The sequence below is a fragment of the Ursus maritimus genome, unplaced genomic scaffold (assembly GCF_017311325.1).
Source record: "Ursus maritimus isolate PB19 unplaced genomic scaffold, ASM1731132v1 scaffold_32, whole genome shotgun sequence".
NCBI classification, from domain to species: Eukaryota; Metazoa; Chordata; class Mammalia; order Carnivora; family Ursidae; genus Ursus; species Ursus maritimus.
This window is the reverse complement of record NW_024425786.1, coordinates 29,896,755-29,911,975: the sequence shown is the minus strand read 5'-3', so window position 1 is coordinate 29,911,975 and position 15,221 is coordinate 29,896,755. Positions and strand designations below refer to the sequence as shown.

The 15,221-nt window shown below is 42.4% G+C and overlaps 2 protein-coding genes across 4 annotated transcripts in view; both read right to left on the bottom strand.

Annotated features, from left to right (window-relative positions):
* The window catches only part of MACF1 (microtubule actin crosslinking factor 1), a 154,568-nt gene extending 151,179 nt beyond the window's left edge, over positions 1–3,389 (bottom strand). The window contains exons 1-3 of the mRNA XM_040619306.1: positions 2,992–3,389; positions 2,057–2,134; positions 1,291–1,452 (exon numbers count right to left, since the gene is read on the bottom strand). Of these exons, the coding sequence (XP_040475240.1) occupies positions 1,291–1,452; positions 2,057–2,134; positions 2,992–3,273 (522 nt within the window). The 5' untranslated portion in view covers positions 3,274–3,389. The remainder of the gene's footprint in view (positions 1–1,290; positions 1,453–2,056; positions 2,135–2,991) is intronic.
* Positions 3,390–3,547: 158 nt separating this feature from the next.
* The window catches only part of LOC121099800 (microtubule-actin cross-linking factor 1-like), a 71,838-nt gene continuing 60,164 nt past the window's right edge, over positions 3,548–15,221 (bottom strand). For 2 of the 3 annotated variants that reach the window (XM_040619307.1, XM_040619308.1), the window contains exons 6-14: positions 8,541–8,707; positions 7,636–7,748; positions 7,436–7,542; positions 6,902–7,021; positions 6,655–6,750; positions 5,880–6,007; positions 5,703–5,796; positions 5,347–5,501; positions 3,548–4,572 (exon numbers count right to left, since the gene is read on the bottom strand). In XM_040619307.1, the coding sequence (XP_040475241.1) occupies positions 4,182–4,572; positions 5,347–5,501; positions 5,703–5,796; positions 5,880–6,007; positions 6,655–6,750; positions 6,902–7,021; positions 7,436–7,542; positions 7,636–7,748; positions 8,541–8,707 (1,371 nt within the window). In that variant the 3' untranslated portion in view covers positions 3,548–4,181. The remainder of the gene's footprint in view (positions 4,573–5,346; positions 5,502–5,702; positions 5,797–5,879; positions 6,008–6,654; positions 6,751–6,901; positions 7,022–7,435; positions 7,543–7,635; positions 7,749–8,540; positions 8,708–15,221) is intronic. The other variant, XM_040619309.1, reaches the window with a different exon arrangement.

The window sequence follows — 15,221 nt, the reverse complement described above, 5'->3', positions numbered from 1 at the left end:
AGGCTGGTTCGTGTCCCCACTGGCCTAACAGAGTACCTGACACACCCTTAGATCCCAATCACTGACTGGCGCGCTTTGCTCAGACTTCCATCAATCTGCAGTGCCCTCCTCTGGCTTTAAATTCTGTAAACAGTACACGACCCAACTGAGATGCTAGCTCTTCTATGAAGCTAGATACTGATCCCTGCTGTCAGATCTGACCCTTCTTTCTAAGCACTTTCTTTTTACCTTTACCATAGCCTAATGCCCATTCTCAGACAGACTGTTTCTTGTATTATAGCATCTATTCTTTCTCCTTTAACCACAGAAGAATCATATACCATTCTCTGATCAGGAGATATTTATATTTTTTAAACTCTAATGGAATTAAGAAGTATCTAAAGTGTTAGTAAAAAAGCTTCTTATTTGCAGAGAGTTTATGAAATCCTTAAAAACCTCTGAGATGTGGAAATACACTTAGCAAAAAATGACCCTACCTGTATTCACTGAAAAAGAATAAAATTATACCATTGTCCAATGCTGAATTTCCCTTCCCATTTTACTAATGAAGATTTTTGACCAAGAAATTATTAAATGAATAAAAGAGAATTCACAATTTGCGAGAAGCCGAGAGTATGCCTCCATTAAACAATATCCAAGCCCTATACTAAGTGCTTTGCCTATATTAGCTAGTCAATCTTTTACACAACCCTTTGAAGTGGTACTATTATCCTATTTTATAGAGATCCAGAGAGATTAAATAACTTGCCCAGGGTCACAGAGCCAGTAAGTGGAGGAGTAAGAATTTGAACCCAGGTCTCTTGTACTCCAAAGCCTATCACCTTAAACACAAAGCTATTCTGAAATGACTCAACTTGCAGACTATACTCTCTTTGTCCAAGACACTGCCTTTTTTAAAAAAAATATATTTGAGAGAGAGAGAGAGAGACAGAAGGAGCAGGGGGAGGAGAGAGAGGAGCAGATACCCCACTGAACGGGGAGCCCGACGTGGGGTGCCATCCTGGGACTCCAGGATCAGGACCTGAGCCAAAGGTAGGCACTTAACTGACTGAGCCACCCAGACACCCCAAGACACTGCCTTTCTAAATGCATTCTAAGTAAATACATTCTAGGGCTCAGGTTCCCCTCTCTCCATGTACACTTCTCACATGCACAGATGCACTTGAGCAGGGAGGTCCCTATTTCTACCTAGCAGAATGCAAATCCAGAAATCCAAGCTCTCAACAGACTAGCCTCTCTGTCTCCCTCTGCTAACACATAAATATGACAGGTCTGTTGTGCTTGACTCACAGAGAAGTAATTTCTCTTGGCCGAGATGTTGGGATTGTTGTCACTCCAATCATATGCTAGTTCCTCCTCCTCCTTCTCATTCAACCAGATCAACTCAGCGGTAGCTCTGGAGACAAATTTATGCAGGCTCTGAAGGTGCCTCATCCGGAAGCTAGACGTTTCCTAGACAAAGCAAGGATTACAAGGTTAGATTTCCAGGCTTTCCTCTGCAGAAGACAGCGCACGTGACATCAAAGCAAAGAATAACCAGGAAATAAATTTAGCCTTGAGTTTTCATCTCTAGGTGCTTCTCCATGAACTCAAATTTAGTACAAGTTTGGAACAGGACTCCCAGGGTCCCGGTCAATCCTAGCAAGAAGTCAGAACTCCCCAGGTTTTTGTGGGGCTCTCTGAGTAAAGAATGATCCTAGGCCTGTCCTACTCTGGACAATCTTGAAAGACAGGAACGAAGAAGAGATAGGAGTCTCTTTCCTAGTGATCTCGAACTTTTAGTTTTGGTGTCTCAAAGCACACAGAGTCACTTTGGTGAAACACGGAAACCAGGACAGGCTCTACGTAATTAAAACTTTCTGGGGCAGTGGTTTCTGACCCACTGCGAAAATTAAGAAAATGTTATAATGCACGTGAACAATTGCAAAATAAGTGATATAACCTAATAAACATAAAAACAAAATAGGGCCGAATCATTAACTTTCTGAACTAGCGAAGACAGTTGTTTGGAAGGAACTGGATCGTCCGTGAGGAGAACAAAAGAGCTAAAACTCACCTTCAGTTTACAATACTGTGTCTCCAGTTTTCCGAGAGTTTCAACATAACTGGTATGGAAATTTTGGGACATTTTTCCCTGATAAGGAAGGCATGAATGAAATTAAAATACATTACAGAAAAAGTAAGTAAACTATATATACAGTATGGTTTCAACTATGTCTGCACACATACAGGGACTGGTTAGCTGAGATAACAAATCTCTGGGTCAGGTTTTAAAGCCTGGGGCAGCAGTGGGTGAGGGACGGTTCAGTGGGGGTGAATACAGCTGACAGATCTCGTGGTTCCAGTAACTCTGGGAGGTTTCTAGCAAAACCTATGCCTGATGATTCCCAAACTACTCGATGGCTTTTTTGAAGGGAAAAACTGAAATCACAAATGGGAAGACAGAATGAGGGAGGGAGAGACTGAGTGAATAGTTCCTCCGTACCAGCTCTCCCTGCAGGCGGGAGGTGAAGTGGAAGGAGCATGAAGTTTTGGGGCAGAGGGCTCGTGTTTGGCAACTGCACCCACTACCTACTGATTTTGACCTTAGCTTTCAGTATCACAATTCTTTTTAGTAAAAAGGGTTAATAAAAAATACCTTGCTCATGAGGGTATTTCAAAGAGTAAAAGGGACACTTCATTTGGAAAGGGAATTTGTTGTAAAGTGCTGCTCTTGGTTATCCTTCTTTTCCAGAGCCCCCTTCTTCTATGTCTTTTTTGGTTTTTTTTAAAGTGGGTTCCATGCCCAGTGTGGAGCCCAGCATGAGGCTTAAACTCACAACCCTGAGATCAAGACCTGAGCTGAGATCAAGAATCAGATGCTGAACTGACTGAGCCACCCAGGCGCCCCCAGAGCCCCCCTCTCCTCAGAAATAGCTGCACCGTACAAGCTACTCCGTTACCTGCCCCGCCTCAGCACGCGCTCCCGTAATGCATTCTGAACGCACGCACCTCATACAACCTGGCCTCTTTGACACTTGAGCCCAGTTCTTCCACGCTGGCGTGGATGTGCTGCTGTGTCTCCAGCTGCAACTCCACACTAGGCAGGTCATTGCCCCATTCTGCTCGCTCCAGTTTCATCTGGAAAAGAAAAAATATGTATATAATTGGCTGAATAGGCAAACACAGAAAATTTTCAGAACTGATGCCGGGCAAGGGGGTTGAGGGTAGAAAACTGGGAAAGAGGACACCTAGGCCGTCTCCATCATGGTCTCTTACAGAAAAACATGCCATTGTCACCCCCAAAGGAGCTGGAGACTAGACCCCACCAACTACTGCAGCAGGGGCAGCCTTCTGTTGCCACATTATGGGATATATTCCTGAATTTACCAACCAGAAAGATGTTTCCGTGGACTGAAGATTAACTTTATAGTTTAGGCCTTTTCCTTTATGGAGGCTCTTCATTTCACAATCAGAATGGATATAAGAAAGAAATATCTGAAAATGTTAAACTCATTCATGGCATCAACTATTGACCAATGGCAGGTAATTTTCAAATAGCTTGTCTTTGGATGTTTTTATTTACTGGTACATGGGGGCATGGGAAGAATTTAACCAAACAAAATAACAAAACAAAACAAAAGGATGGGGTGCCTGGGTGGCTCAGTCAGTTAAGTGTCTGCCTTCGGCTCAGGTCATGACCCCAGGGTCCTGGGGTGGAGCCCTAATTCCCTGCTCAGTGGGAAGTCTGCTTCTCCCTCTCCCTTTGCCCCTCCCCCTGCTCATGCGAACACGCTCTCTCTCTCTCTCATAAATAAAATCTTAAAAATAAAGAAAGCAAAAGGATTAGAAGGATAAAAAGGACAATATCGAACTTGAACCACTATTCTAGAATACATGTAAATAATGCCCCTAAGAATAGTGAAACACAGGGAGCCTTGCTTAAACTCAAGAGGTAAGACCAACAACAAAGAGTGAAGAATAAGCTCCTCTGCCAATGAGGAAATTTCCAAAAAGGTGACTGAGATTTATAGGCTGCAATTTCTCCCATGAGCTCCACTTTGAGCAATTAGCTAAAGGGAACAAATCCCCAAAGGGCTTTAAATCAGAAAAGCCTACACTATTTGGTGTGGGATTCTTGAGGATTTGAGCTGAACCCGCCCATTTAACGTTTGAGAAGGGGGCTTGAGTCCCAGGCAGCATTAATAATTAAGAGAGTTTACACAAGGGGCATAGAGCAACCTGGCCCCCTTCGACGAGCTGCTGGATCCAGTAAACCTGAAAGCACTGCTTAAGCATTTGGAACATACACCCACCTGCATTTCTTCTACCCAAGACAGTAGTTCGTACACAAATCGAAGATTGCCTTCATCCTCAGAGGAGGAGATAGACACAAGCTCAGCCCGAGTCATGGGCTTTCGGAACCAGGAGGTAGAGGAAGAATGGGTTCCCTTGGTCAGGGGTTCTGCCTTTAGATGAGTAGTGGTTAAAGTAGAGGGCGGAGCCAATTCAAGTGAAGTGAAATGGCCCTTCCGATACAAGTTTGTGCACTCTAGACGCAAGGTGACCAGCTCGTCCTGCAGGCGCATAACCCTGAAATGCAAGAAGAGAAGAAAGGAAGGGACTTAAATCTGTACCTCACTTTTTTCTAAGTAAGCTCCATGCCCAACGTGTGGCTTGAACTCACAACCCTGAGATCAAGAGTTGCATGCTCCACCGACTAGGCCAGCCAGGCACCCCTGAAATGTACTTTTTATGATAAAATATTTCTTATCCATTTGATAACAATGAGATAAAAATAAAAATGAGACCATATCGGGAAAAGTGTTTTGAAAAGGAAGTGTTATATGAACGCAAGGTGGTATTAACATCTTCATCATTTGGAGCTGTTGAGGCAAATGCCAAATTACAGTGTTAATTGGAAGGAGGCAAACCAGTATCTGTTTATGTAACTTTTGGATAGTGTAACAGAATGAACAATGGATTAGGGGTCAAAAGGTGTGAGTCTTTGTCTTGGCTCTGTACAAACTACGTGATTTAGATGCTTCTCATCCCCTCCATGGGGCTTGGTTTTCTTCTCCGTAAAATGATGCATTCAGTCACCGGCAGTTCTAACCCAGATGTGGAACTATAACCGGCAGGTCACTCTGAAATGTGTGTGGCTGTTGTAAGATGCCACAATGATGAGGGAATCCTGCAGGTACAGGGAAATTGTCCTCCACCATGAGAATTTTTCTGCCCCAAATACCTATAGTATCCCCACTGAGACACTGACCTCTGACCCAAGTTACAAGATTCAGAGCCTGACTCTTGATCTGCGAGCCTCAGCAGTAAGCAAGCCCTCTATCCGAGTCTCACAGTCCTCACCTAAAAGCCAGCTCTTCTAGCTGGTAGTAATTCTCATCCCGGAGGATCTGGAGGTCCACCTGCAGCTGCCTGATGAGACCTTCACATTCCTGAATGTACATGATGACATCCGACTCGCACTGTACCGGCTGTCCCGATTCCAGGTGAGCGGCGTCCTAGGAGGGAAAGGGAGTAATGGACGTGGGAGAATGCCAGTGCCCTCAGCCACACGGACCGAGAGAGCCAAGTGGGTCGCCGCACATCCAAGAGTGAGGAAGTGACATGGCTGGACTTCTCCATCATTAATCTGGACCATGGGAGCACAGGGTGAGAAGGGGAGAACACGTGACAGGAGGGGAGAGACTACACACACTCACAGCCTGCAGTGTATTCTTAGCTAGTGTCAGCTTCTCTTCACAGTTCAAAGCACCATTCTGGATTTTGTTTGCAATCTGTAGCAGCAGTTCCAGCCTATAATAAGATAAAAACCATAGTCATATGCCAGGCTCCAAGTGGGTAGGTCACATCAGGTCGCCGTCAGGCCCTGGGCCCACCTCTCCACAGCTGGGCGAAGTGACTTCTCTCGCTCCAGCATCTCGATGATGAGCTTTCCCCACTCTTCCTCCACATCATTTGGGTGGTAACCTTGAGGCAGTTTAATTCGGCCAAATTCAATCCACACCTAAAAAATCCCAGAGACACTCCTTTAGTCCAAAAGCACAGCCATGCCCTCGGGCCTGGTCTCACGCGCTGGTGCTACCTCGCCTCCTGCTTCTTCACCCCGCCACCAGCAGTTTCTCCCGTGTCCCATAAAAGGAAACAGCTGAATACCTAGCAGTCCCTCAGCCTGCGGTCAGAGCAGAAAAACCAGCTCCAAAATACAGGGACTACTGCCTGTTCTACATCTTTCCATTTCTTCTATGTTTTCCATAAATCCTCCTGTCTTCTCGATAACCCCCCTTCTGCAAAGGCCCAATGCCCAAATCTACAGTTTCAAATTCTCTAGGAATCAAAATGTGGGTGGAAGTCTCTTTCCTTTCCATCTTAGCGAAAGAATTAGCTTCCTTCTGAAAAACAGAAAACTCATTCACAAAACTCGACATTTCTGAATAAATGTATGTCATTTTTCAAAAGCCTCTAAGAAATACAGATGGTTGATACTGCCCCATTACCACAAATTTTCAAGACCAGCCTAAAAGGCTTGTCTGTCACCCTGAGAATATTGCTATTAATACAGGTTGGGAAGAGGATGCAGGCCAATTTAACCAAGAAGTAACAATAAGGCAAACCAGCACACCCCAAGAATCAGTAAAGGATAAGCTTCCTTACCTCTAATAATTTATATAATTCCTCAATTCTTCCTTTTTCTCTCTCCTTGGCCAGAATTTCCGTTTCTTTGAAGTGTATATATTGGTTATAAAGTGCCTACAAAATTAATATTTGGTAAATGAGTGGATGGGTGTAAGCAACCTGACCCACCTTTTATCCCACCTCACCCAGGAGCCAGCAGCAACAAGCTCTGAGACTTAATCCCAGGAATGAATTTACAAAAAACAACTTAAGTCCATGACTTTACCTTTAGTTCTACAGGGTTCTGGGGGAAAGATTTATCTGACATCAGTATTGTATGCTGTTTGATCCAAGGAATGAGGGAGTCCACTCGGCTTTGGTATTCTTGCCACCTGGAGTCTACTTCCTATTGCCAAAAGGTAGATATCACACACCTTCCGATTAGCGGTACACAAAACCAGCACGGGAGACAGTGGCTTAGGCCACCCCAAACCACATAAAATCCCTTTCCTCTAATTGCCTGCACGGCTGCTCAGCCTAATGCTTCGAGTCCCAGTTTCAGAGCTCCTCAAGGACTCTCAAGAGGGTATTCAATTTCCTGACACTAGAATAGTCTATGCTGAATGCTACAAAATTAGCAGCATCTGGATTCATTGGCTGGGACCAAAGACGATGACCATGTATAAAGAGGATGTAGATTCAGTCTGCTCTGTATAAACATGCTCTGCCTACGGTGAGTGCTTGAGAAATAAGGTCTAATCAGTACATTCCACCCAAACGTATCAAAGTCAGAAGGTATTTTGGGAAAGCGTTCCTGTACCGTAGCACTGATCCCTTCTCCACCCTCAGGGACTTTAGGGAAGGCATCATAAATTGAAGACACGTAAGTGATCACAGACTTTTCATCTGGAGATGGCACATCCACGTCTGAGAGAGAAAGGGTAAGACATTTCTTAGTCAGAACGGACGACGCTGCCAGGAGAAGGACAATGAATATAAGGCGAACCTTCGGCGTCTCACCTTCAGCGTCTAGTAAGCGGGTGACCCCCAGTCTTTCTGCCACTTCGAAAGCCTGCTCCAAGTTCTCGCGGTTACTTTGGATTTGTACCCTCTCCATATCCACCAGATCAGGTCTGTAAAAGTCCACCAAGGCACATGAAAGGCCACCATCTACACACCATATATGAGTTCACACAAAGTATACCTTTTCGAAGTACCCAGAACTGGAATACGCTAATTGCATTAGAGAGAAAGCAAGAGGTGTAGAAAGGTACTAATCCCATTTTCAATTACACGCCAGGAGCCTAGAGCTCGCTCATTCTAAATGCACAGAGCAGGCAGGCTGGATTTCATGGGAGAAGTATCACAAACTAGTATAGAGTGAAACCTGGAATGTATTTATGACCACTAAAAAATTCCTATCTTCCTCACTCCTTTCACTCCAGCCACCTGCTGTTTCTCATCCACTCCAAGTAAGCCCCCACTGCAGACCCTCTGCACTTGCTGCTTCCTCCCAGTGCAGCACTCTGACCCGAGAAGGCCTGCATGGCTCACTCTTTTACAGCTCTGCTCTGACACCCTAATCAGAAAGGCCATCTCCAGCAACCCTGTCCAAAATACAACCAACCCCATCACTCTCTACCCCATCTCTTATGTAACGTACTTACCATCACGTAACACCATGTATTTATTTGCTTGTCGCCTAATAAATAAATAAGCTCCATGAAAGCAAGAGCTGTTGCTGTTTTGTTCACTGATATTCATACCCAGTGCCTGGAATAGTAGGAGTTCAATACATATTCCTTTTTTAGATAAGTAAAATGAACCAGGGTCTTGATTCTTGGTTGAGAGGAAAATGGCATTATAACTTATTATAAGAAAGACGAGAAGCTCCTCCCGGCACAGGGAAATTCTACTGCATTTACCTGTACCGGTGAATAAGTGCATTGAACATCTTCCCATCACTCCAGCAGGAGGAAAAATTGGTACATTTGATTCCTGTGTAGCCAGCTGTCACCTTCTGGGTCCACAAGAGCAGCTTTTCCTTGGCTGACATGTCCCCTGACTCTCCACTAATGTAGATGTCAGAGATCTGCCAAAAGACAGGACGTACTTTAGTTGAAACAAGACGAAGCCTCTAGCCTTCTCTGCTTCATACATATGGCTCTTAGAAGGAAATCCAAGACTGGCAGAACTTCAGACGACAGCTCCAACATAGATTCATTCTCTTTGGTAGTCAAAGGGATGCAAACTAAAACCACAAAGAGGTCATTTTTCACCTACCAAATAGGGAAAGATTTTTGTAATGATACTACCAGTACTGGAGAGAACATGGATTCTCACACATCATACTGGACCTAATTCCTCCAGATGGCAGTTTTGAATCAAAAGTCTTAAAACACACATACACTTGATAGGAAACCATCAGAGATCATGCAAAAAACGTTTATACAAGAATGCTTATCAAAATATGATAAACAGGGGCGCCTGGGTGGCTTAGTCGTTAAGTATCTGCCTTCGGCTCAGGTCGTGATCCCAGGGTCCTGGGATCGGGCCCCACATCGGGCTTCCTGCTCAGTAGGGAGCCTGCTTCACCCTCTCCCACTTCCCCTGCTTGTGTTCCCTCTCTCGCTGCCTCTCTTTCTGTCAAATAAATAAATAAAATCTTTTAAAAAATATGATAAACATTACAGCAAAAATTATAGAGCTTCAACTCTAATAAGGGTTGACTGGTTACAAAGTAAGAGCACATACACATGGTAGAATCCTCTGTAGGACTTAAAAAGATATGCTTTAACAAATCTTAATGATATTGGAAAATGATCACCATATTTTATGAAAAGAAAAAAAACACAAACAAAATAGTATATAATAATAGTGGTTTTGTATAAAAGATATACTGAATACCTAAGTATACAGTCATATGTACAGATATATACTTACGTATACACAAGACACGTGATAAGTGCATATATGTATGTGAGAGTAAATAAGGCAAAATACGGAGAGAAAGACACCGAACTAGTCATCACACGTATCTCTAAAAGGTAGCATTAGAGGTGATATTTTTATTTTCCAAATTTTCTATGTTATGTGCATTTTTATAAGAAAAAAAGTTATTTTACGAAACCCCCCAAATCTAGCACAGGAACTACTTTAGAGAGAGGACAGTATGGGAGAGAAGTAAGCGCATGCCTTTGGTTCCATGCAGACCTGGGCTTGAATCTCAACTTCACCAACTGTAAGCTGGACCTCAGTCATAACATCTATAAAGTGGGAATAATGCCTACTACCTTATCCAGGGCTGCTGTGATAACCAACGAGATTATAAGCAAAGCTCCTAGTCCAAACACAAGGCTGTGCACAACAGAGTTCCATTGCTCTTCTTTGCATGGATGATGGTCTCCCTTCAGTTCTTACTCCCACATAACACTGACCGTGATCTTCAATTACTGGCTTTTATTTCATACATTTGGTCCTCTCTCTCCAAGACTGCAGGTTTCCTGAGGAGCCAGTCCCACATCTTAATAATCAGAACGATCTAAAATTCAAGAGCAGCCCCTACGAGGGAGAGCTCATCAACATGGCATGTTCACGCAGAAGTGGGGACGTTGCAGAAGAAATAATTTCCAGCTCTGAGACTCAGTGAGCACAGAGCTTCCATACATCACCCACGGCCACCTAGTGCTGTGCTGGTCACATGCTGGACACTTAACATGTTTAATTAAGCATCGCTTAGTTCAAAAATAAAACAATAAAAAATGTAAAAAAATAAAATAAACAAACGTATTTTGGGGTAAGGCCCACCTAGAATCCTGAGATGCACTATTTTTTGACAGCAAGCTTACTTATTAGTAAATTCAAAACAGTGCGTAGTATAACCAAACAAGTTTAAGCTAATATCAACAGTGGCTGTCTCTCCTGGACTGGGACTATGGATAATTTTCTTTTCTTTTTGCTCTTCTTTTCTTCAAACTTTAAATAATGAACATACTTTACTTTTATAATGAAAGCTACAAAATAAACTTTATCAATAAGACAAAGAATAAGCCTTTGAGTCAGAGAGACATGAATTTGAGAGGAAGTATTTACCAGGAATGTAACCTCAGGCAAATACATTATCTAAGCTTCTTGTACCCCATCATCCCCGTATTTAAAATAAAATAGTAACTTTCTCGTAGGGTCATTATAAGGATTAAATAAAGTGATGTAGGTAATGTATCTAGGGAACATGCATTTCCTTTCTATCATAATAAAAAAGCATATGCTGGGGGCACCTAGGTGGCTCAGCTGGTTAAATGTCTACCTTTGGCTCAGGAAATGATTCCAGGGTCCTGAGATCGAGCCCCACATCATACTCCCTGCTCAGCGGGGAGCCTGCTTCTCCCTCTCCCACTCCCCCTGCCTGCTTCTGGCTCTCTCTCTCTCAAATAAGTAAAATATTATTTAAAAAAATAAAATAAAACAGCACGCCCAGCACAATTTTGGGGCCAGGTGTTTTGGGCAGGGAAGGCACAGGCATGTCAGTAGAACACCTGTCTCCCAGCTCTCTCCATCAGGTGCGGCCCTGTAAAAGGAGTAGCCTCCCTGGTGGTCAGTACAAGGGGGGCAATCAGCAATAAGGCATTTCCAAGTCTCTGAATACAATTTACAAACTCAAACTGGTAGATAAGATTAAGTATCTGGTGAAGATACTCTAAATTCAGAAAAACACAGGGCCAGGAACTTTAACACTCCATTACGTATACAAGAAAGCTGAAGACTATTAAATATTTCTAAGGTGTCTGAAGAAAGACTACGAGAACAAAAGAGTATGGGTAGCCTGCATGGAGTCTAGAAAAGGGAAATCAATAAGTATTGCCTCCAAGACTGTGATGGCAAAATGGTGGCCTAACCAGTGGATTCCAGGATTCTCGTCCCCTTGACAGGTGCATTTCTACAGGAGAAATCAGGCTCCCAAACTTTGATGATGCCAGTTAGTAAGACCACCCTACGAATCTCTCTACCCACCATTTCTTTGCTCTGACTCCATGTTCACCCGACAATCTTCAGATTAGTATTTGCTCACAATATCCTAAAGCAACAAAATGCACTGAGTGGTCAGTTCAAATACTGTACCACTTGGCATTTATAACTCATGTTATAAATCAATTAATTTATATCAGTTAATCTCTAGCAAGTATGATCACTGTGAGTCAATCCCTTAAAACTCAGTCAACTCCAAGTACGCTGAAAAAACAACGTACAGAGTTGCAAAGCAGAGGGCCCAATGATGGATCACAGTACCCAAGCTACCATCCTATGACTCCGGTGAAAACAGCCCCTCCCCAGTACCAATTCTATTCCAGTTCTCCGTAAAAACACTTTGAGATGCTTATGTCAGTGGCTAGATACCACCCACCACTGACGGATCCCAGCACTTCCACTGTAGCTGCCTCACATACATATTAAGGCAAAAACACTGTCAGGAACAGGATATGTTGAAGTGAAAAGGGATAGAATTTGAATAAACAAGCAGAAATCTGAGTATTTGTGTTCTTTATTTAAAAAAATTTTTTTTTCTGCTTAATTAATTGGCATTGTATGTCCAACACGACTGTAGTCAATCTCTGGTGGCATTCTAGCTGCCAATCCCATATCTTGTATATTGCACTGAAAACAGTTCAATGAACAGCTTTACTTCAGATTTTCCACACAGCTATAATGAGACAGGGAAATGTCTGGATCCCTCAGGGAAAGGAAAAATACCCGTTTGGATTCGGGCCTTTCCTAGACTGTGAAATGGATGAGAAAAATGGGATTATCATCACAATCATCTTAGTGATTAAATTGGGCTTTTGTCCATCTCTTCATGGAACGCTCACATGTGACGTGCGCAGTGCTGTCCTTGGGGCTGTAGAAGCTTTTACCTTAATCTCCCAAATGCAGAAACCCAGCTTCAGTGTCAGAGAGCTTTCTCCCTCATCTGGATTTTTATTCTATTTTAAAGATATATTTATTTATTTTAGCGAGAAAGAGCGAGCGAGTAGGAGCAGCAAGGGGAGGGGCAGAGAGATACTTCAGCAGACGCCACACCAAGTGTGGAGCCCAAAACGGGGCTCGATCTCATAACCCTGAGCCGAAACTAAGAGTCAGACACCCAACTGCCTGCACCATCCAGGTGCCCTATCTCATCTGGATTTTTAAAAAGAAGCCATCTGGAGAGGAGGACAGCCTCAACACCATCCCAGACACTATGCAGGTCTACCTGAATTCTCTTTCAACCCATACTTTCCAAGCCTTGATTAATTCCTTCTCTGAAGTGTGTCTAAAAACTTAATGTGTTCCTAATAATTCAATAAGTATTTACTGAACAACATCTCATCTGTGCTTAACATTATTCCAGAAACCATGGAGAAGAACAAAAAAAGTCAAACACCACTGATTCATTCTGTTATTTCTTCGACAACCACTCTATTCTAGAAGCTGTGGTTAAGTTCTTGGTATCTCAAGACAAAAATGTCAAACACTGGGGCGCCTGGCTGGCTCACCTGGTAGAGCATGGGACTCTTGATTTCAGGGTTGTGAGCAAGTTCGAGCCCCACACTGGGAGTAGAGATTACTTAAAAAAAAATTCTTAAAAAAAATGTCAAACACCAATTATTCATTCTGTTGTTTTTTGACAATCACTATATTCTAGGAGCTGTGTTAAGTTCTTGGTATCTCAAGGCAACAGCACAACCTCGGGCCTCAAGCCCAAGCAATTTAGCAATATGACACACAGAGGGATCAATGCTGCGACAGAGGTAAGCAAGTAGCCCAAACTAGCAATGTCAGGGAACATCTCTGAGATGACATTTATGCTGAGTTTCAAGACATGTAAGTTAGCCAGGTGAAAGGAGGGAAATAAAAAAAACAGACAGGCTTGCCTTGAAACAATTTATGTGATAGCTGCCCTATCTGGCTAAAATAAGACTATCCCCAATACAAGGCCCTCCCCAATTTTTCTAAATAATAACAGAAGGATGGAAAAGAGGAATGGAGAGAGGGAACGTCTGTGGTCCTCTTGAATATATAAACTTTTAGAAATTTATTTACATGTATACATGTTTAAAATTAAGCAGTATGTCTAATGCATTAATTTAGAATTAATGCCACTTGCTGTGATGAGCACCAAGTGTTGTATGGAAGCGTTGAATCACTATATTGTACACCCAAAACGAATATTACAGTATGATAACTAACTGGAATTTAATAACTACTGTTTAAAAACTTTGAATTAATGCATTTTCTACTTTTACATTTCATAAAACCACGTTATTCAAACTCTTCACACTCACCTTTGGCATCAACGTCTTTTTCATCAATAAAGCTACTTTAAAAAAAACTAAAGCTACTCTTTGAGTGAATATTCTAGAAAACATCACCTACATTTCTTAGTAAGATTTCTGAGACACAACAGCACTTTTCTGGATCCGTGTTGTCACTGGAAATTTTATTCCCAGCCACAGGAATCCAGTTGCATAACATTGAATTAGATTCCTCCCCCAATTCATTCATTCTATTGGTATTTATTTATGGTTCCCATAATCTGAACACTTGCTGTGTGTTTTTATAAGTGATGTGAATGATTTTTTTAAAGTTTTTAACGTGATTAAGACTTAGACACAATACATTCAATGCTTCAAATTAGGACGTTTATAGTCTCAAAAACAATATAACTAAAACTTTCTTAGGTTTTTTGTCTAACCAGTTAATGTGGGTTGATCTCTATAAAAGTTGATATCAATTGAACTGATGGTGACACAAATTCATTCATCCTTTTTCATGAACTGACTGTAATTTCACTGGGAGCCCAACAAGACGAAAAACTTTTTTATAAAAAGTCAAATACAAGGAAAATCCCTCTTTTCTGAAGGCTAGTTTCTGGAGGGAAAAAAAATCTTACCTTGCATGCACCATATGTGGTAGGGCACCTGAAAGAGTTACGCCGAAAGCCCCAAAGACGCAACCGTAATAGAGTAACGAGTAATATCCAGCAGAGGATCGCAGCAGAATGAAAAGTCAGTGCGGGTTAGGGTGATAAAAAAATCACACTTAAACAAGTATGATTTAAACTTACCCTGGAAGGATGTTCTAGAATAGACAAAGAGAAAGTAGAAAAGAATTCTAGGTAGAAAGTGGACGCAAACAAAGACTGGAAGTTGAAATAAGCTGAAACTGGAAGAGATGGTTGAGGGGTTGACCTGTTAAGATAGGTAGGTTCAAAGGGAAAACTGACAAAGGAGAGAGGGTTAGATAGATCACTGAGGGTTGGAAGGCTAGCTAGGCTGTGGAGTCTGGACTTTGTAAGTCTATGTAAGTCTCAGGGAATGGGACTAGATATAGTGAGCAAATAGAGACTTGATTCTCATGTCTTGAAGTTTCTAGCTGATTTCATCCCACGACTGAAAACTCGCATACAAGGAGCAGGTGAGGACAGGTGCCATCATTCATAACAAATGCCTGGCTAGTTAGAGGGCTCTAAAGGCAGCTATGTTTATTACCAACATCCAAGTTAGGTTAATGGTCAAGGGGTGCTCCTTTTAGCATTCCAATTCAGTCTTGGAGGGCTCTTGAGGGAATAT